General features: G+C 43.8%; 2 protein-coding genes across 5 annotated transcripts in view; one reads left to right on the top strand and one right to left on the bottom strand.

Moving 5' to 3' along the window:
• kiaa0232 (KIAA0232 ortholog) overlaps window positions 1–22,686 on the top strand; it is a 129,668-nt gene that overhangs the window by 23,063 nt on the left and 83,919 nt on the right. The gene's annotated exons all lie outside the window — the stretch shown is intronic.
• On the bottom strand, window positions 6,059–7,366 carry LOC119963427 (actin-3-like). Its single transcript, XM_038792535.1, has one exon. It carries the CDS (start codon window positions 7,254–7,256, stop codon window positions 6,138–6,140), a length of 1,119 nt encoding a protein of 372 aa, XP_038648463.1. The 5' UTR covers window positions 7,257–7,366; the 3' UTR covers window positions 6,059–6,137.

The raw sequence follows: 22,686 nt of genomic DNA, 5'->3' as shown, positions 1-22,686 counted from the left end.
TACAGAGCCATTGGCACTGAGAGCGTCAAGAGATTGGCAGGGGATAGTGTGGGGGGGATTGGAGGACAGGGTCTCATTGTACGCGTGAATCCTTTGGAAGTTATAGGGATGATTATAGGTATATTGGAAGAATTTGGTCGCTTCTTGGGGTACGAATTGAATAAGGGGAAGAGCGAGGTTTTTCCGATCCAAGCGAGGGGGCAGGAGAGGAGGCTGGGTGAGTTGCCATTTTGAGCTTTCGGTATTTGGACATTCAGGTGAAGTGGGGGTGGGAGCAGCTTCATAAGTTGAATCTGGCTTGGATGGTGGAACAGATGAACAGGGATTTTAGGAGGTGGGATGTGCTCCCGCAATCGATGAAGATGACAGTTCTCCCGAGGTTCTTTTGGAGGCGATCTTTTGGAGTGTCAGAAGAACCAGGAATTCCAGGGGGGTGGGAGAGGAGAGGGGGGAGAGAGAGGCCAACGTTTTGGCCTTTACTTCCATGGTAGCCCAGAGACAGATCTTATTGGAGTGACGGGACTCGGGGCCACCAAAACCGGGGTATGGGTGAGCAACCTGGCAGAATTCCTCAGGCTGGAGAAGATAAAGTTCGCCTTGAGAGAGTCTGTGGAGGGGTTTCCCGGAGATGGCAGCCATTCATCGACTTCTTTGAAAATAGGTGATTTGTTGTTGTTGGAGCGGAGCACATTTGTGGGGAGTATAATGGGGTTGCCCCAGAGATTTGGTACATTGGGTACAAACTGAATTTAGGGAAAAGTGAGTATTTATGGTCTCCCCTCCGGGGTGGGGGCTGCCATTTTGCCTGGCGATGTCTCATTTTAGGTATTTGGGGGTGCAAATACTTTCAGGGAGAAATCCCAATCACAGGCATCCTCTTGGGCTCAAATACCAACAGCCCAATAGTTATTGGGGACTCGATAGTTAGAGAGACAGACAGACGGTTCTGTGGAAACGAAAGAGACTCGCGGATGGTATGTTGCCTCCCGGGTGCCAGAGTCCGTGATGTCTCGGACCGTGTTTTCAGAATCCTTAAGGGGGAGGGGGAACAGTCACAAGTCGTGGTACACATCGGTACCGACGACAAGGGACAGGGATTTAAAACAGGAATTTAGGGAGCTAGGGTGGAAGCTGAGAGCCAGGACAAACCATGTTGTCATCTCTGGTTTGTTGCCGGTGCCGTGTGCTAGCGAGGTGAGGAACAGGGAGAGAGTGCAGGTAAACATGTGATAGGAGGGAGGGTTTCAGTTACGTGGATAATTGGAGCACATTCTGGGGAAGGTGGGACCTGTACAGACAGGACGGTTTGCACCTGAACCAGAGGGGCACCAATATCCTGGGAGGGAAATTGACTACGGCTCTTCGTTGGGGGGGGGGGGGGGGGGGGGTTTAAACTAATTTGTCAGGGGGATGGGAAAACGAGCTGTAGTCCAGAAGCCAGTGTTGAGAGTAGTGAGGTACAGAGGAGAGTATCAAGGTCGCAGGAGTATACTGGCAGACAGAAAGGTGGGTTTAAGTGTGTCTATTTTAATGCAGGGAGCATCTGGAATAAGGTAGGTGAACTTGGAGCATGGATTGATACTTAGGATTACGATGTTGTGGCTATTACGGAGACATGGTTAGAACAGGGACAGGAATGGTTGTTGGAAGTTCCGGGGTATAGATGTTTCAGTAAGAGTAGGGAAGGTGGTAAAAGAGGTGGTGGAGTGGCATTGTTAATCAAGGATAGTTTAACGGCTACAGAAAGGCAGTTCGAAGGGGATCTGCCTACTGAGGTAATATGGGCCGAAGTTAGAAATAGGAAAGGAGCGGTCACGTTGTTAGGAATTTTCTATAGGCCCCCAAGTAGTAATAGAGATGTGGAGGGAGAAATTGGAAAACAGATTATGGATAGGTGTGGAGGTCTCCGGGTAGTTGTCATGGGTGACTTTAACTTTCCAAATATTGATTGGAACCTCTATAGGTCAAACAGTTCGGATGGGGTCGTGTTTGTACAGTGTGTGCAGGTGGGTTTCCTTGACACGATATGTGGATAGGCCGACAAGAGGGGGGGCCACATTGGATTTGGTACTGGGTAATGAACCGGGCCAAGTGTTAGATTTGTTTGTGGGAGAGCACTTTGGAGATAGTGACCACAATTTGGTGTCTTTCACTACTGCAATGGAGAGGCATAGGGCCATACTGCAGGGCAAGGTTTATAATTGGGGGAGGGGTAATTATAATGCGATTAGGCAAGAATTAGGGAGCATAAGATGGAGCAGAAACTGTCAGGGAAAGGCACAAATGAAAAGTGGAGCTTGTTCAAGGAACAAATACTGCGTGTCCTTGATAGGCATGTCCCTGTTAGGCAGGGAGGAATGGCCGTGTGAAGGAACCATGGTTCACAAAAGGGGTTGAATGTCTTGTCAAGAGGACAAAAAAAGCATATGTAAGGATGAGAAAACAAGGTTAAGTTGGGTCGCTTGAGGATTACAAGGTAGCAAGGAATGAGCTTTTTTAAAAAAAAAAAAAAGGGGCTTAGGAGAGCTAGGAGGGGACATGAGAAGTTCTTGGCGGGTCGGATCAAGGAAAACCCCAAAGCTTTTTACTCTTAACGTGGGAAATAAAAGAATAACCAGGGTGAGGTTAGGGCTGGTCAAGGACAGTAGTGGGACTTGTGCATGGATTCAGAAGAAATAGGAGAGGCGTGGAATGAATACTTTTCTTCAGTGTTCACCAAGGAGAGGGGCCATGTTTTTGAGGATGAGAGTGTGATACAGGCGGATAGGCTGGAGGAGGTAGATGTTCTGAGGAAGGATGTATTAGCAATTTTGAAAGTCCCCTGGGCCAGATGGGATATATCCAAGGATTCTTTGGGAGGCAAGGGATGAGATTGCAGAGCCTTTGGCTTTGATCTTTGGGTCCTCACTGTCCACTGGGATAGTGCCAGAGGACTGGAGAGTGGCGAATGTTGTTCCTCTGTTCAAGAATGGGAATAGGAAGGACCCTGATAATTGTAGGCCGGTTAGTCTTCCTTTGGTGGTCAGTAAGTTAATGGAAAAGGTCCTGAAGGATAGGATTTATGACCGTTTGGAAAGATGCAGCTTAATCTGGGATAGCCTCACAAATTTGATTGAATTCTTTGAGGAGGTAACTAAGTGTGTAGATGAAGGTAGAGCAGTTGATGTATCTATGGATTTTAGTAAGGCGTTTGATAAGGTTCCCCATGGTCGGCTTATGAAGAAAGTAAGGAGGTATGGGATAGAGTGAAATTTGGCCAGTTGGATAAGTAACTGGCTATCACATAGAAGACAGTGGGTGGTGGTGGATGGACAATTTTCAAGACTGGAGACCAGTTACCAGCAGTGTACCACAGGGATCAGTGCTGGGTTCTCTGCTATTTGTGATTTTTATCAATGACTTGGAGGAAGGGGCTGAAGGGTGAGTCAGTAAATTTGCTGATGACACCAAGATTGGTGGAGTAGTGGAAGAGGTGGAGGGCTATTGTAGGCTGAACAGAGACATTGATAGGATGCAGAGCTGGGCCGAAAAATGGCAGATGTAGTTTATCCCAAGTGCGAGGTGATTCATTTTGGCAGAAAAAAATTTGAATGCGGATTACAGGGTCAACGGCAGTGTTCTAAGGAATGTGGAGGAACAGAGAGATCTTGGGGTTCATGTCCACAGATCTCTGAAGGTTGCCACTCAAGTGGATAGAGTCGTGAAGAAGGCCTATAGTGTGTTAGCATTTATTAACAGGGGGCTTTAGTTTAAGAGCCGCGGGGTTATGCTGCAACTGTACATGACCCTGGTGAGACCACATTTGGAGTATTGTGTGCAGTTATGGTAACATCACTATAGGAAGGATGTGGAAGCATGCGAAAGGGTGCAAAGGAGATTTACCAGGATGCTGACTGGTTTGCAGGATAGGTCTTATGAGGAAAGATTGAGGGAGCTAGGGCTTTTCTCTTTGGAGCGGAGGAGGATGAGAGGCGACTTAATAGAGATTTATAAGATGATGAGGGGAACAGATAGAGTGGACGTTCAGAGACTATTTCCTTGGGTGGATGTAGCTGTTACAAGGGGGCATAACTATAAGGTTCAGGGTGGGAGATATAGGAGGGATGTCCGAGGTAGGTTCTTTACTTGGAGAGTGGTTCGGGTGTGGTATGGACTGCCTGCTGTGATAGTGGAGTCGGACACTTTAGGAACTTTCAAGCGGTTATTGGCTAGGCACATGGAGCACACCAGAATGACAGGGAGTGGGATGGCTTGATCTTGGCTTCGGACAATGCTCGGCACAACATCGAGGGCTGAAGGGCCTCTTCTGTGCTGTAATGTTCTATGTTCTATGTAGCCCAGGAATGGACAGGGCTACGGAAGTTTAATTTCACGAGTTTGGTGGGGAAGGTGAAGGCAGATTTACTGAGGTGGGACATTTTCCCTCTGTTGTTGGCAGGCTGGGTGCAGGCAGTTAAGGTGAATGTTTTGCCACAATTCCTGTTTTTATTTCAATGTCTGCTGGTCTTTTTTGCCTATGGCATTTTTCAGGGGAGTGGACAGGTTGATCATCTTGTTTGGCTGGGGGGAGTGGGGAAGGTAGTCCGGATTAGGGTGATGCTACAGAGGGCACAGCAAACGTGGGGGTGGGTGGGTGGGGGGGGGGGGGGGCTGTGGTTAGGCTTTGCTCATTTGTATTGTAGCTTCACTGGAGCAGCTTGCTTGGGGTATAGCTGGTTCTGGAGCATGTCTTCAGTACTATTGCTGGAATGTTGTCAAGGTCCACAACCTTTGCAGTGTCCAATGCCGTCAGCCATTTCTTGATATCCCATGGGGTGGATCGAATTGGGTGAAGACTGGCATAAGTAATGCTGGGGACCTCAGGAGTGGGCCAAGATAAATCATCCACTTGGCACTTCTGGCTGAAGACTGTTGCAAATGTTTCAGCTTTGTCTTTTGCACTGATGGGCTGGGTTCCCCCCATCATTGAGGATGGGCATATTACTGGAACCTCCTCCTTTTAGTTTAATTCATGAGTGGATGTGGCAGGACTACAAAGCTTAGATCTGATCTGTTGGTTGTGGGATTGCGTAGCTCCGTCTATGCAAGCTGCTTTAAGCAGTTTGGCATTCAAGTAGTCTTGTGTTGTAGCTTCACTTCCTGGGATTGACACCTCATTTTTAGATATGCCTGGTGCTGCTTTTGGCACGTCACTCCTCATGCACCAGGGTTGATCCTCCCCCCACCCCCTCCCGGGCTTGATGGTTAGAGTAGGGGTATGCCCGGCTGTGAGGTTACAGATTGTGTGTAACAGAAACGTCAAATAATAAAGATATTATAGTTCTATTCTGGATATCCAAACACTGGACAGACATTGAGTTGTGCATTTCAGAGCATACTGTCCTACCATTTAGTGATGCCATAACATTGCCAAGCTATGAGAAAGTTGTGAAAATTTGCCATTCAGTTTGGATTTGGTATCATCAAAAATGATTAAGGAACAAAAAAAAACTGACAGGAAAGAGGCAAACAACAATGTTTTTTCACCCAACTATTTCAAATTCTGTAATGATTACAATTTTTTATATTTAATAAAATTTTGGGTCATACTCTACAAACAATTAATTTTAAAATCATATTTGTGTACCATTTCTTAAACCGGCAAAGACTGAAAAGCACAATCATTAGTTTTATCTAATTCATGTTACTCCAGTAAATTAACAATGAATAATCAATCTTCAGTTTAAATTTGTCTTTCAGGAGGACTATTAATTTTAATGCTGGCATTTGAGATATCAATCAAATATACACTTACACTTCAAGTTTATCTTTTGTACTATTTTTTTTCAATTTCACTTGAGTAGTAAACTAGCAGTGTAAATTCTGAGTCAAGGACCAATTAATTCCAGAGGGATGTGGAGGGGAGACTTTCTGGAAAGGGCACCATTCCAGTGTGACATCACATCTGATTTGCAAGTCCTTCTGGCTGGAGTTTTTAGATACTCTGTAAATTACAAATTGTCAGATTATGCTCAAAACAAAACAAAATTCTTAACGTTTGACCATCAAACAAAGTTAGTATGGGTTTTGGATTATTTATTAAAAATTATTTGATCTTAAGCAGTCAAAATGTAATCAAATGGTCACATGAGTAATTTCTAAAAACACCTTCTGTTAACAATAGATGGCCCATAATCTCTATAATCATTACTAGTAACCCACATATCCTTAAACGCTGTCAAACTGGTTAAAATTGAGGCACCTATCCAAACAGAATTATTCCTATTTGATGGTGCAATAACTTTGATCGGTAATCCACTGGGAACTTGGAATTTAATCTCCTTCAGTAATCTTTCTTCCAGACCCAGGAAAAGAGTGGAACCACCAGATAGTAATATGTTGCTAAATAGATCTTTCCTCAAGCTTCTATCACATTTTAAAATACTGTCATAGATCAATTTATGAATTCCAGGGTCTTGCAATCCTACGGTGGAAGTTGTGAAGAGTAGTTCTGGTGCTTTGAAGAGCTCCTTTTGGATTGTGATCAGATTCCCATCAGGGAGTGTATACTCCTGTTGACTGTCATCTGGTTGACTTTTGCTCTCCAGTTGAGGATCAAGAGCAATATAACATAGTGTTTCTTTGATGTTCTCAAAGGTTTCCTTTTGGATTGTATTTGGAATATTATGTCCACTTTCCAGTAGAAGTCTCTTCATATTTTCAGTGATATCATTTCCAGCCAGTTTAAGTCTTTTGACAGCATCAGGCAGATAGTAGCCTTCATAAATGGGTACAGCGTCAGTTAATCCATAGCCACTGTCAAGAACTATTCCCCTAGTCCGTCCTGATGCATAGAGTGCCAAAGTTGCAGGAATAGCCACATACATAGCTGGCACGTTAAAGCATTCAAACATGATTTCTGACATTTTTTCTCTGTTGAAGAAAGAAGTCAGTGGAGCAGCAGTTATCAAAACTGGCCTGTCTTTTGATTTGACATGAAGTTCAGATGTGTAAACGTGCTTCCAGAGCTTCTCTAAAAGATCCCAGGAGGTTACTATACCACGTTCAATAGGGTATTTCGAGCACCCAGTGCCTCTTTTAGTTAGAGCTTTTTTACCAAAATAAAATTCTGTGTGGCATGCTTCCCGTGTGTTTCCCTTGACTTTCAAGGTAACCACAATGGATGGTATGGCTGATGTTGGAAGGCTGTCACCAACTAACCCGGATTTGCAGACCCCAGAACCATTATCTATGATTACATCCGTAATGTCCATCATTTGATGAGCAGAGAATCTTGACACTTTTAAACAACAAGTCTTACTTGCCTCTTCTGGACAAGCAGGCACCCTGTAATTGCAACTGGAGCCAAAGACCTTTTAGCAGGGTAGATCATTTCCATCAGATGATTCAACAATTGGTAGCTATGTGACCAGTGGAAAGAGCCACTTCACAATAACCGACCTTTCAGTGACCTGTGACTCATTGCTACATGCATCAAGACAGATCAATGATCTTAATTTTATTATATAAAAAATAGACAATTGACCCACCCAATTCTGCTAAGGTGGAAACCCTAGAGTGATGCCAAAGAAGCATCATGAATTGCCAGGCTATTTGTGTTCTCCAGTTAAGTTGAAAATCATTATTCTTTAGCTGAAAACTAAGTTGATCAGTGAATCAGATCTCTGTCCTTTCTCTTGGGTCATGGGTTTGAATTCAAACCCAGAGACAAAATAACCAGTCTAATTTTAGTTTATAATGCAACACCTGCAGTAGAAAATGTAACCAATGTTTGTCACTGAAATTCAATTGTTACAATGATATAGGCTGATAGTCAAAATTATATCAATACTGGAGAGGTTCCTGCAAATTGGAAAGTAGGAAATATAATGGCGCTATTTATGAAGGGAGGGAGAGAAAAATGAGAACTACAGACCTGTTACTTTAATGTCAGTAGTCGAGAAAACATTAGAATATATTGTAAATGATGATAACTACACACTTAGAAAATAATGATTTGATTGGGAACAGTCAACATGGATTTATGAAAGGGAAATCATGTTTGATAAACCTGTTCAAGTTTTTTGACAATGTTGCTTGTAGCATAGATGATAACCAATGAATGTGGTGCATGTGAATTTCAGAAGGCTTTGGATAAGGCCCCACACTGGAGGTTCATTAACAAAATTAGATCACATGGGATTGAGGGTAATATACATCGAGAGTTGGTTAACAGACAGAAAACAGAATAGGAAAAATGGGTCATTCTCAGGATGGCAGGCTACTACTAGTAGGGTATGAAAAGGATCAGTGCAGGGGCCACAGCTGTTCCCAACCTTATCAACGATTTGGATGTGGGCACGAAATATAATAGTTCCAAGTTTGCTGAATTGACATGAAGCTAGATGGAAATGTAAGTTGTGATGAGGATGTAAGGAGGCGTCAAGGGCTCTTGGACAGTCTGTGAAGGACAGGAACATGACGTGGAGTATAATGTGGAAACATGTGTAGTTATCCACTTCGGTAGGAAAAACAGATGGGCAATGTTTCTTAAGTGTTCTGAGGTTGGGAAGTGTTGATGTCCAAAGGGACCTGGGTGTACTTTTTCATGAGTCACTTAAAGTTAGCATGCCGGTGCAGCAAGCAATTAGGAAGGCTAATGGTGTGTTGGCCTTCATCACAAGGAGATTTGAGTACAGGAGTAAAGATGTCTTGCTGCAAATGTCTTGCTGCAATTGTACAGAGCTTTGGTGGAGACACACCTGGAGTATTGTGGAAGGAAGGATATGCTTTCTAGAGAGCGAGTGCAACAGGCTCATCAGACTAATCCCTGGAATGGTGAGATTGAGGAAACGGGGCCTGTATTCTCTGGAGTAAGAATGAGAGGCGATCTCATTGAAACTTACAAAATTGTTAGAGTATCACCGGGTAGATGCAGGTAGGAAGTTTCCCCTCGCTGCTGAGTCCAGAACCAGAGGAGACAGTCTTCGAAAAGGGGCAGGTCATTTCAGACAGATGAGGATAAATGTTTTCACTCAGAGGTTGGTGACTTTTTTGGAATTCCCAATCCCACAGGGCTGCAGAAGCTCAATTATTGAGCATGTTCCCGGACAGAAATCAATTGATTTCTGGATACTAATGATGTCAAGGGATATGCAGAAAGTACAGGAAAGTGGTGCTGAGTTAGATAATTAGCCATGATTTCATTGAATGGCAAAACAGGCTCGATGGGCCAAATGGCCTACTCCTGCTCCAACTTTTGTTGCCGATCCTTATTTGCCCTTGCAATGGTGGTAGTGAGGTGCCGCCTTGAACCGCTGCAGTCCATGTGGTGTAGGTGCACTCGGTGCAGCTGGGGTTGGGGAAAGGAGTTCCAGGATTTTGACCCAGCAACAGTCAGGTTGGTGTGTGGCTTTGAGGGGAACTTTCAGGTGGTGGCGTTCCCATGCATCTGCGGTCCTTGTCCTTCTAAGTGGCAGAGATCACATAGATGTTAGACACTGCTGTCATTGTGCATCACTGGTGGAGGGAGTGAACAGTTGATGGGTAGCTGATCAGTGGGCTGCTTTGCCCTGGATGTTGTCAAGCTGCTTGATAGTTGCTGGAGTTGCACTGATTCAGGTAAGTGGCGAATATTCCGTCATACACCTGACTTGTGCCATATAGGTGGTAGAGACTCGGGAGGTAAGTTACTCACCAAGAGTGACCAGCCTTTGCCCTGATTCTGTTTAGTTCTGGTCAATAGTAACCCGTAGAATGTTGATAGTCGGGAGATTCTGCGATGGTAATCCATTAGATGTCGAGGGAATGGTTTGATTCTCCCTTGTTGGAGATGGCCATTGCCTGACACTTTTGTGGCACAAATGTTACTTGCCACTTGGCAGGCCAAACCTGAATGTTGTGCAAGTCTTGCTACATATGGGCATGGACTGCTTCTGTATCTGAGGAATTGTAAATTAACATTGTGCAATCATCAGCGAGCATCCCCACTTCTGGACTTTTGATGAGGTGAAGGTGATGAAGCAGCTTAAAATGGTCAGGCCCCGGACACCACCTGAGGAACTCTTGCAATGATGGTCTGGGGCTGAGATGATTGACAACAGCCACAAACTTCCCTTTGTGCTCGGTATGGTTCCAGCTAGTGGAGAGTTTTCCCCCCCTGATTCCCATTGATTTCAGTTTTGCTAGGGCTCCCGTATTTTTTTAAAAATTTAGAGTACCCAATTTTTTTTCCCCCAATTAGCATGGCCAATCCACCTAGCCTGTACATCGTTTGGGTTGTGGGGGTGAGACCCACGCAAACCCGGGTAGAATTTGCCAACCCCACACCCACTGTGACCCGGGGCTGGGATCGAACTCTGGACCTCAGCACCATGAGTGCTAACCACTGTGCCACCGCTTGGGCTCCCTTATGTCAAGAGCCGTCACTCTCATCTCACCTCTTACGATCAGCTCTTTTATCATTGTTTATAGTAAGGCTGTAATGAAGTCAGACGTTGAGTGACCCTGATGGAACTTGAACAAGTGTCAGTGAGCAGGTTATTGCAGACTAAATGCCATTTGATAGCACTGTTAATGAACCCCATCTGTCAGTTTTGTAACGAGAATAGACTGATAGGACAGTAATTGGCTGGGCTGGATTTGTCTTGCTTTTTGTGGACGAGGGCACACCTGGGCAGTTTTCCACACTGCCTGGTTGTACTGGAACAGCTTGGCTACAAGTGCAGCTAGTTCTGGAACACAAGTCTTTGGTACTATTGCTGGAATGTTGTCAGGGCCTTTAGTCTTTCTGGTATCCAATGCTTTCAGCCATTTCTTAATATCACATGGAGTGAATTGAAGTGGCTTGCAATGTGCCTCACTTGCTTATGCTAGTAACCACATTTCTTCATAATAATAATCTTTATTGTCACAAGTAGGCTTACATTAACACTGCAATGAAGTTACTGTGAAAAGCCCCTAGTCGCCACATTCTGACGCCTGTTTGTACACGGAGGGAGAATTCAGAATGTCCAAATTACCTAACAAGCATGTCTTTCGAGACTTGGAGGAAACCGAAGCACCCGGAGGAAACCCACGCAGACACGGGGAGAACGTGCAGACTCTGCACAGAGTGACCCAAGTCGGGAATCGAACCTGGGACCCTGAAGCTGTGAAGCAACATTGCTACCCACTGTGTTACCATGTTACCCTTCACACACATGGCTCTGTCCTTTGCAGATAAAAGGAATAAGTCCACGCATTGCACCTTTTGCAACTAAACACAAGCTTGGGTGACATCCATTTCCTGCTTCATTCCTCATGACAATCTTGCTAATCTGATTCAACCTGCCTCGTTAGAATTTAAGCGAAACCTTGGCAGTTACCTGTTTCCTGCTGCATTCTCCATGTCATCGCCTCTACCAATTAGAGTACACTTGCCAACTAACTACTCTCGTGCAGTATAAATTGTTCTTCCCTCTACAGTTGCTAACTTGCGATCCAACCTGATGAATGCACAATGAAAAACTTGGACAGCATGTCTCTTCTCAGCAATACTCAAGTTCTGTACTGCCACGCTTTTAAATGTTGACTTCCAGAGAGACTTGGATGTCTTCGGGAGCATAGAGTTTGCATGCAGTTACAGCAATTAGGAAGACAGATGGCACGTTTATTCTAAGGAGATTGGAGCACAGGGATAAATAAGTCTTGCCAGAATCGGAGAGCACTTTGGTCAGTGCACCACTTGGAATATTTTGGACTCCATATTGAAGGGAATATATATTGGCATCAGAGGCAGTACTGTGAAGGTTCATGAGATTTGTTCCTGGGGTAAGAGGTTATCCTGTGATGAGAGGCTGAGTAAATTGGGCCTATATTCTAATATTTAGAAGAATGAGAAGTAATCCCATTAAAACCTATAGGATTCTGACGGGGCTCCAGGGTAGACACTGGTTGTTCTGCTGGTTGGTGAATCTAAAACACAGGGTTCCAGTCACAATTTAAGGGGGTGAACATTTAGGACTCTCCGACTTGTCAAGCAACAGGCTGACGGTCATATTCAAAATCATACCTCACAGATAACGTCACAGACACCACTATCACTATCCCTTGTTATGTCCTGTCCCACGGGCAGGACAGACCTAGCAGAGGTGGTGGCAAAGTGGTATACAGTCTGGAGGGAGTTGCCCTGCGAGTCCTCAACATCCACTCCAGACCCCATGAAGTCACATGGCTTCAAGTCCAACATGAGTAAAGAAACCTCCTGCTGATTGCCACCTATCATTCAAGGTCAGTTGATGAATCAATGCTCCTCCATGTTGAACACCACTTGGAGGAAGCACTGAGGGTTGTAAGGGTACAGAATGTACTCTAGGTGGGGGACTTCAATGTTCTGTAAGGACCCTTCCTGTTGACTCCCTTTCCCCCCCCCCCCCCTTTATTTTTGATGTTACATTTTGATTCATGGATGCTTAATGGACAAATATCTTGTAAGCCGAGCAGGGGAAATGAGGAGCTTGAATGAATGAATGAAAACGAAAGTTACAACATAGTACGCTGTGCTAGCTTTGAGCAGCAGAACCCAGACTTTTCGGCACCCATGAGATCAGTGGGTTATAAGTTGGATAGTTGCTGCATTTCTGAAACTACAGACCTCACTGAATCTACCGTGAAAACCATTACAGACTGGAAAGCAGAAATCTTGAACTGAAACCCTAAACTGAAGAAAGGTGTGCTGGAAACAACCAACACATACTCTTATTTTTTACTTATTATTTACCCGTCTTCTCCCATCTGTGTTTATTTGTCTTGTCTATGTGTAGAGGATGGGATGAGTTGGAGGAAGGTTAGGAATTGGATAATAATTAACCTGTTGTATTTGCTGCATATTTAATTACAGTTACTGTCATTAATAAACTTAATTGTGTTTAAATTTACAAATATGGTGACTGGTTATTGTAAAGTTAAGGACAAAAGACTTGGGTGTTTTTCCAAGACATATTTACTAATTTAAATTGAGTTGTGACTCTGGATCAAGTGGGGCTGGAATTGACCGTGCACTAGCCCAGTGTGTCATAACAGTCCATTACCAAGAGTGGCTCAGTAGCACTAATACTGATCGGGCTGGCCGAGTCCTAAAGCACATAGCTGCTAGAGTGGGTCTGCAACAGTGATGAGGGAACCAACAAGAGGGAAAAAAACATACTAAACCTCATTCTCACCAACCTGTCCTCATCAATCAGCCTGTCGCAGATGCATCTGTCCACAATAGTATCAGTTGGAGTGACCACTGTGCAGTTCTTGTGGAGATGTCCCGTCTTCACATTGAAGATACCCTCCATCGTATTGTGTGGCACTACCATTGTGTTAAATGGGATAGATTCAGAACAGATTGAGACTGGGTATCCATGAGGCGCTGCCCATCATCAGCAGCATCAGAATTGTATTCGGCCACAATATATAACCTCATGGCCTGGCACTTTAGCATTGCCACCAAGCCAAGGAATCAAACCTGGTTCAATTAAGCATGCAGGAGGACATGCCAGGAGCAGCACCAGGCATTCCGATAAATGGGATGTCAACCTGGTGATGGTACAACACAGGAGTATTTGCATGCCAAACAACATAAGCAGCAAGTGATAAAGCTAAGCAGATTGAATCTAAACTCTCCAGTCATGAATGGTGGTGGACAATTAAACAACTCACTGGAGAAGGAGGCTGCACAAATATCTCCTTCCTTAATGATGGAGGAGCCAAGCACATCTGTGCAAAAGACCAGGCTGAAGCATTTGTCATCCTCTCCAGCCAGAAATGCTGAATGGACGATCCATCTCAGTCGCGAGAGGTTCTCAGTATCACAGGTGCCGGTCTTCAGCCAATTCAATTCACCCCATGCAATATCAAGGAACGGCTGAAGGCATTGGATAATGCAACGGCTATGGCCCCTGACAATATTCCGGCAAATGTGCTCCAGATCTTGCCGCACCCCTAGCCAAGCTGTTCCACTGCAGCTCCAACACTGACGGCTACCCAAGTTGCCCAAGTATGTCCTGTACACAAATTAGGACAGATCAAACTCGGCCAATTACCGGCCTATCAGTCTACACTCGATCATCAGTAAAGTGTTGGAAGGGGTCATCAATGTTGCTATCAATGTTCCATCAGGGTCACTCAGCTCCTGACCTCATTACAGCCTTAGTTCAAACATGGACAAAAGAGCTGAACTCAAAAGCAGCATTTGATTTGAGTATGGCATAAAGGATCCCAAGCAAAGTCCATGGGAATCAGGGGGAAAACGCTACACTGGTTGCAATCATACCTCGTATTATGATCCTAGACCAGACCCCAACAGTGACTAGGATACTGGACAGAAGCCCCAATATATTATTTTAACACTGTGAGGAAAGGATACCTCGCTGCTGGACGGATTTCACAAAGAAATAAGGATATGGTACATTAAAACAAACTTTATTACCAACACCGTGTTAAAATGTCTTTAATATCACACCAGAAAATCACTTGCAATTACCCCTTAAACAATGCAAATCTACAGTGAATACAATACCTTTAATGGCTAGCTTTATTCACACTCAAACAAGAAAAAAAGCCATCTCAGCTCTCAATCCATCATTAAACCATTGGAATTCAGCAATAATTACTTTGCGGACATGTTCTCTGAGAAAGAAAAATCTTTTGACACTGCTGTAAATAAAAGATCTGACTCCTGTCAGCACATGCAGAAAATCGGGCTATATTTCTTCAAAAGCTGTTTCAGCTGGTTTGTTCACCTTTCCAACCACACGCTCAATGTGTCTAGAGACAAGTGGCAAGTAGCATTCAGGCCAACAAATGCCAGACATGGCCATCTCCAATAAGAGAGAATCAAACCATTGCCCCTTGACATTCAATGGCATTACCATCAATGAATCCCACACCATCAACCTCCTGGGGGTTACCATTGATCAGAAACTGAACTGGATCAGCCATATAAATATTGTGGCAACAAGAGCAGGCTAGAGGCTGGTCAAATGACTCGCCTTCTGACTACCTAAAGCCTGTCCACACCTACAAGGCACGAGTCAGGAGTATGATGAACTTGGCTGGATGAGTGCAGCTCCAACAACGCTCCAGAAATTCGACACTATCCAGGACAAAGCAGACCGTTTGATTGGCATAACTTCCACAAACATTTGCTCCCTCCACTACCGACGCCCAATAGCAGCAGTGTGTACCATCTACCAGATACAGTGCATGAACTCACCAAGGGCAGCACTTTCAAATCCCATGGCCACTGCCATCTAGAAGGACAAGGGCAGCAGCATGGGAACCGGACCACATTGAAGTTCCCCACCAAGTCACTCACCACCTGACTTGGAAATATGTCGCCATTCCTCACTTTTGCTGGGTCAAAATTCTGGAACTCCCTTCTGAATAGCACTGTGGTGTACCTACACCACATGGACTGCAGCGGTTCAAGAAGCCAGCTCACCACCACCTTCTCAAGAGAAATTCAGGTTGGGCAACAAATGCTGAGCTAGCCAGCGAAGTCCATATCCCGTAAAAATGAATTTTACTCAAAGGCATCTGAATCTTTTGAATTCTCTGGCTGAGATAGACAAATTATTGGTTCATCAGGGAATCGAGGGATATGGGGAGTGGGAGGAAAGTGGAATTTGATCAGAAATTACAATTGATTTTCTTTCCTTTATTCAGGGTCCCCAAGATAATTTACTATGAAGCCAATTCAGCTCCAATCAGCTAATTTACATCAGCAGGCTCTTGCTTCAATTCTTAATTTTTGCTACATAGCTCAGCAACATATGTTTTTATAAATTAAACCATTGAAAACTTCCATTTGTCAGTATTAAAGACTAATGTGTATGTTAGCAGCTAAAATGGTTAATAACCTATTGAATATTGTAAATTAGATGCTGTTCTAGGTTACGGGCAGGTGCTTATACCTTCACAATCATGGTTAAGCTGCCTGGTTTAAATTTCAAACTATGCTTGGCAGTTAACAGTCAGTTACCATCAGCTGATGCATTCTCCAAGGGCAAGCCTCGACCAATCTGAGTCCACTTGTCAATCCCCTTGCATTGATTTTCTTGCAAAATGTCCTGATAAGTGCAAGACGAAAAGCTTTGACATATCTCTTTTTTAGAAATAATCAAATTATGATGGGGTTTATCAGCATGCAAAATGCAAGGTTTGGAATATAGGTCATCAGAAGGTTTCAAATTAAATTTTATAAGGAGGTGATGGAAACCTTGGATAAGATATAGGGGTGTCTAAATCCGGTTTAAAAAAAAGTAAACCAAGCCCATTTTCACCAAGCTTTCCCTTCAAAATGGCATCTCATTAAAATCAATCTCAAAATTAAATGAATTGTATCTAGCATACATTTATACTTAGTAGAAGAATTGTCTGTTACACTTGCACTTGATTGGCTCAAATTTCTATCAGCTGTTAATTATCGATTTCTCAAATGTACTAATGTACTGATTGAATTGCTCACCTTTTTATCCTGAATCAAATCGGGAACTAGGGCCTCGCAAAAGAAACCAATAAAATAGTTCAATCTATTTTTTTCAGATTTCTTCAGCAGTCAAGCATGGCCAGGTAGAAAATATAATTTATTAAATAATTTACAAAAACTATTAAACTCACAATTTCCCAAGAACTGGCCATATATCCATTGAATATGTTTAGGTCCAGAGATCAAGTTTCACAGTTGGCTGGAGGTGAATTTTGCTTATTTTCTGGAATTTGCTTTGTACGTGAATGGCTCTTTTCCCCTCTTGCCCCAGGTTATTTTAGACCTATTGCGGAGGTAGACTTTCTTCCCCCATTTCCCAAGAAATTGAGTGGTGCAGCTTTAATTGTGGGTACTCCTCTTGCTTAAAATTCTTTAATTATACCTTTCCCACATGCTTCTTGCCATTTTTTGATACTACTGTATTGTAGCTGTTTCCCGTTCCAAACCGTCAATAGCTGCTCCTTATTTAGTGTTAACTACTAGACCTGTATTCAAAATGAGGCCTCTGTCCTGAAAAGTTTGTGTTCTGCATCCAGCGACTTGCAGTCCTCCTTTTCTCAGCGTTTTCAGAATCTACGTATGCTCCCCATGAATACCCAGCTTGCTCCAGTCCTACTTGCACCACTCCCCTCGTGTCCAGCTAAGTTTAATTTTCAGTGCTCCCACTCTTCAATGCTCTGCTCCAGTGCCTAAACACGTCCCAGATTCCCAATCTCTTATTCTTAATGTCAAGACTTTCTTTGAATCCCAGTGCTTTCAATACAATCCCGGCAGTGAAAGCTCTTGACTGCATTCCTTGTCACTTTATGTCCCTCTTCTGTTAGTTTGCCCATTCCATTTGCCAAATCCAACTCAACTCTGTTTTATTCATGAACTCAACTTCTGGATCATAGATCATAGAATTTACAGTGCAGAAGGAGGCCATTCAGCCCAGCCGACTGCACCGGCCCTTGGAAAGAGCACCCCATCCCAACAGCTCCACTCTATCCCTGCAACCCCATCTAACCTTTTTTGGATACCAAGGGCAATTTAGCATAGTCAATCCACCTAACCTGTACATCTTTGACCTGTGGGAGGAAACCGGAGCACCGAGAGGAAACCCATGCAGACACGCGGAGAACATGCAGACTCCACCCAGACTGACCCAAGCTGGGAATCGAACCTGGGACCCTGGAGCTGCGAAGCAACTGTGCTAACCACTGCTACCATGCTGCCCCCATTGTGCTACGTGCTGCCCTGGTGTGGCCCTGCTTTCTGTCTTATTTGAGTATGTTGTAACTCTATCCACCAAACGCAGAGAAAGAAAGACAATAATGACTGATTTGAAAAAGAGAAGCCTGAGGGACGACCTAATAAAAAGGAGGATAGATTCACTTATATAGTGTTTTTTATGACCATTAAGAATCTTTAAGTGTTTTACAGCTAATGTGACTGCCAAACTTTCATTGCAGAATGACTAAATAATCTCTTTTTGTGATGTTGATGGAGGGATAAATATGCCAGGACATCACAAACAACTCCCTTGCTCTTCTTTTGGTTTATCCAAAGAAAACGGCAGCTCTGAAAGTACCGTACTCCCTCAGTCATGCGCTGAAGTGTCAACTTTGAATTTTGTGCTGCAGTTCCGGAGTAGAGCTTGAAGCCAGAACCCATGTGCTCAGCAAGAATGCTACCAACTAAGCCAAGGCTGATGCTCTAAAAGTGGGTGTTAAGGTTATGACAAAAGGATTTGATTGGGCAGACATAGAGATGCTTTCATTTGTGGAGAAGGCCAAAACTTGGGCTTGTAAATATTAGATAGTCTCTAATTAATCCAATGGGAAATTCTGGAAAAATAATCTTCAGATAGAGTTATCAAAATGGGAGCTCACTATCGCATGGTGCAGTTGCAGTGTCGCACCTTTTCATTTTATGTATAAAGTTCTGAGATTTGCAAATAGGTGAAAGGGATGTGTAAGTTTTCCAGGAGATTCCGTGAGCAGTGAAGGAATATAAAAAATCACAAGGATATAAATAGGGTAAGTAAGCATACAAAACAATGGTTTATACAGTTTAGAAGCATTGTGTGAAGTTATACATTCTGGATGCAAGAATGGCAGATGGGGTACTATCTAACTGGGGGAGGTACAGGTAGGTGAGACCAAAAGCATTTATGATCCAGTTCATAAATAATTAAAACGTGTAAAAAGCCATAAAATTAGAATAAAGGAAAAGAGAAACATCTTTACACACTGATGTGAGGCAGTGGAAATCACATCCAGGGTTATGGTTCAGGCCGATACATTTGAGATTCGACTGAATAGGTTGATGAACAAAAGACATTTGGAGGGATAGAGGAACAATGTGAGTAAATGCAATTTAAACTATTTTCTTGTGTAAGTGATTAATGCCAACACAGATTGGTTGAGCTGAATGTTGTAACTTTCATACAATCAGGGGCTGATGGGTCTGCATGCTGGCACATTGGTTAGCACTGCTGCCTCACAGTGACAGGCATTGATTGTGATTCTGTGTGGAGTATGCACAGTCTCCCCGTGTCTGAGTGGGTTTCCTCCGAGTGTTCCGATTCCTCCCACAGTCCAAGGATGTGTGGGTAGGTGGGTTTACCATGCTAAATTGCACCTTAGTGTCCAGGGATGTGCAGGTTAGGTTAGGGGATTACAGTGATAGGGCGGAGGGGATGAGAAGGTTCGTGCAGATTCGATGGGCTGAATGTCCTACTTCTGCACTGTAGGGATGCTATGATAGGATGCTAGCCTTCAGCATAAGTGATATATTACAATCCCAGTTGGTGTTATGACTAGATGGGAAGATCACCGAATGGAACCCTGGCTCAAAATACCGTATCTACTTTTTAAAAGAAGATAGACCAAAAATTAGTTTTAACAAGAAAAAAAATTATTAAACATAGAAAATTGCATGATGCTATCATACTCCTTAATTCTCCGGTTAGCTGAACAAATAAACACAGATTGGAGGTTTAACACGGATTGCAAAAGATATCTCAAGCTACAGTGATCTCGGTAACACAATGTCTCTTTAAACACACAAGTTGGCTGTGGTTAAATACACTCTCCACTCTGAATCCAAATATAAAAATCTGTGGATTTCTCCTCAAGATCCCACCAAAAGATTGCCACATGAGAGTTTCTAAATTCAGCTGCCAAAAAAAACAGGCTTTCAAATCCTCTTCCATCAGCGATTTGCCTCCCAAATTCCAGCCCAGGTTTTCCAAATAACTATTTTAAATAAAGCTTCCACTCCACCTTTAACAGCAAACCCAGTAACCAGGTTTATACCCCCCGCCCCCGCGCATTGAACGTTTGGCAGGATTTTTTTGCTTTGACTATACAATGGAAATTGAATCAAACTTTTGATATATCTCTGAAACCTGCTTTCTCATTTTAGCTCACAACGCTTGTCTCCTTCTCCCTTGAAAACTCCTGAAAAATATCTTGGTCTCTATTCTCTTAAATTCAGTCTCCTTAAGACATTCTGTCCCAATTTCCTAGTTATCTGAACTGTATCGGGTTATTTGAGAAGTCTGCCTCTTTGCAGTTCCCTTGTCCTGTCCAGATTCTCCTGGAAGAGTTGAGAGATGTTCACTCCCTTCTCCAACTGCAGCTAAAATCTGAATTCAAAACCTTTCTACCTTAAAGGGCCTCCCATTTCTCAGCAACCACTGCTGCTTCTGTCAGCCTCTGTTTACTCTTCACGCCATAACCCCCTCTAAGCATAATAGAAGCACAGTTGGAACTGAACCAACCCCTTGCAGACAAACACCTTTGTCCAGCATGAATCTAACTATAGGTTTCACCCTTCCTTACGCTGAAACAAACCCACTTAATACTATACCTGATTTCTAATGTTTACCGATACAGATATAAATCCCTGAAAACTACCTTTTGTTTTCCTCACAGATATACAAACGCTAGTTTCTGCAATTATTACACAGCACTGATCAGACCTAATTCAGAACCTCACCTTAGCAAAGAAATATTGAATTTTGAGAAAGCCCAGTGACAAATCAGTAGGATGGCACTGTAAATTAAATGACGAAGATGATTATACTATAAAACTTGAGTTATATTCTCAGTGATAACTCTAACTATCCTTCAACATTTCCTTCCAGGAATAAACCATTTCGTATAAACCCGGTTTGATCTGGAACAGACTACACACTCTTGAAATCATGTAATTTCAGAAGACAAAACAAATGTTTTTGTAAATCTACATTGTATCTATTAAGATTTTAAACCGAGCTCTTGCATTAATCAAAAACCAAGGTCAAATTGACCAGAAAAGCAGTCAACCAAAATAACAATAGAGCTAACAGAAGTTTCCATCAACAATTCAATCATGCAAATTTTGAAAAAAATATGTCAATGCTGGTCGCTCTGTAGAAGTGTAAACTCAACAAAAATATACATTGTTCATAAATCTATAATGAATTGCATGAAAATATGCGAGAACAAAGAAGATATTTTATGAAATTCTGACAGTGAAACTAACAGCTGCTGACAAAAGAAAAAACCTTAAGTAAACTTTTGATATAAGGCTACATGTACAACTGGGGTAGAGACAAAAATGGCTCTCAAATGGTACAATTTTCTTAAAAGAACAATGTGCCTATTTCTATTTTCATCAAGATACTGATTTGGGGTTTACGCACAAAAAAAATAGTCTAAGACGGCTGTTTCAAAAATTTTCATTCCTGAGGAGACTGATTTAATTAATCTCTGCAATAATAATCTTTATTGTTGTCACAAGTAGGCTTACGTTAACACTGCAATGAAGGTACTGTGAAAATGGAAGCAGAAAGAGATGGGAAGCCTGACCTAATTCTTCTTAATCTGCCTTCCATCTACAAATTATAAAGCAGTTCTCAAATACCAATACTACATATACATTTTTTAAAACTCTTACCTCATGGCCATCCTCTTACCCAGGAAGATAAATTGATTGAGGGATTCAATTAGGAGAGGATCTACCGGAATTCGATATACTGACCACCCGGAAGTGGAGGAGGGCATGGGGGCGGTATACGAGTACGGGGAGAAGGCAAGTCGGATACTGGCCCACCAGCTCCGGAAGGGAGGCAGCGAGAGAGATAGGGGGAGCCACAGATTCAGGAGGGAACCTGGTGCGGAGTAGTAGGGACATTAATGGGGTGTTCAGATCCTTTTACGAGGGGCTGTACCGGTCGGTGCCCCCTAGGGAGGTGGGCGGGATGGACTGCTTTCTGGATAATCTGGAGTTCCCAAGAGTGGAGGATGAGCGGGTGGAGGGTCTGGGGGCCCCAATTGAGTTGGAGGAGCTGATAGAGGCGCTGGGGAGCATGCAGTCCGGGAAAGCACCGGGGCCTGATGGGTTCCCGGTGGAGTTTTACAAGAAATTCTCAGATCTGCTGGGCTCGCTGCTTGTGAGGACCCTGAATGAGGCGAGGTCGGGGGGTGCTTTGCCCCCGACGATGTCTAGAGCAATAATCTCACTGATCCTGAAGCGGGATAAGGACCCTCTCCAATGTGGGTCCTACAGTCCGATCTCGCTCCTCAACGTGGACGCAGAGTTGTTGGCCAAGATACTGTCCAGGAGGGTGGAAGATGTGGTCCTGATGGTTATACATGAGGACCAAACTGGGTTTGTGAAGGGGAGGCAGCTGAATGTCAATGTGTGGCGGCTGCTTAATGTCATGATGATGGCGTCGGCGAATGGGGAAGCGGAAATAGTAGCATCGATGGATGCGGAGAAAGCTTTCGATAGAGTGGAGTGGAGCTACCTGTGGGAAGTGTTGAGGAGATTTGGGTTTGGTGAGGGATTCATTAGCTGGGTGAGGCTGCTGTATAGTGCCCCGGTAGTGAGCGTGGTGACGAATCGGAGGAGGTTGGAGGAATTTCGGCTGTCCCAGGGGACGAGGCAGGGGTGCCTTGTCTCCCCTGCTCTTCGCATTAGCGATTGAGCCCTTGGCCATGGCGCTGAGGGATTCGAAGAACTGGAGGGGGATTGTGCGGGGGGGGGGGGGGGCGGCAGACGAGCACCGATTGTCGCTGTATGCGGATGGTTTACTGTTGTACGTTGCGGATCCGGCGGGGGGAGAGATGCCAGAGGTGCTGAAGATACTTCGGGAGTTTGGGGATTTTTCGGGCTATAAGCTCAACGTGGGGAAGAGTGAGCTGTTTGTGCTGCACCCG

This window comes from Scyliorhinus canicula, chromosome 3 (assembly GCF_902713615.1).
Source record: "Scyliorhinus canicula chromosome 3, sScyCan1.1, whole genome shotgun sequence".
Taxonomy (NCBI): Eukaryota; Metazoa; Chordata; class Chondrichthyes; order Carcharhiniformes; family Scyliorhinidae; genus Scyliorhinus; species Scyliorhinus canicula.
The sequence above is the reverse complement of the archived record's forward strand: the minus strand, read 5'-3'. Positions and strand labels throughout refer to the sequence as shown.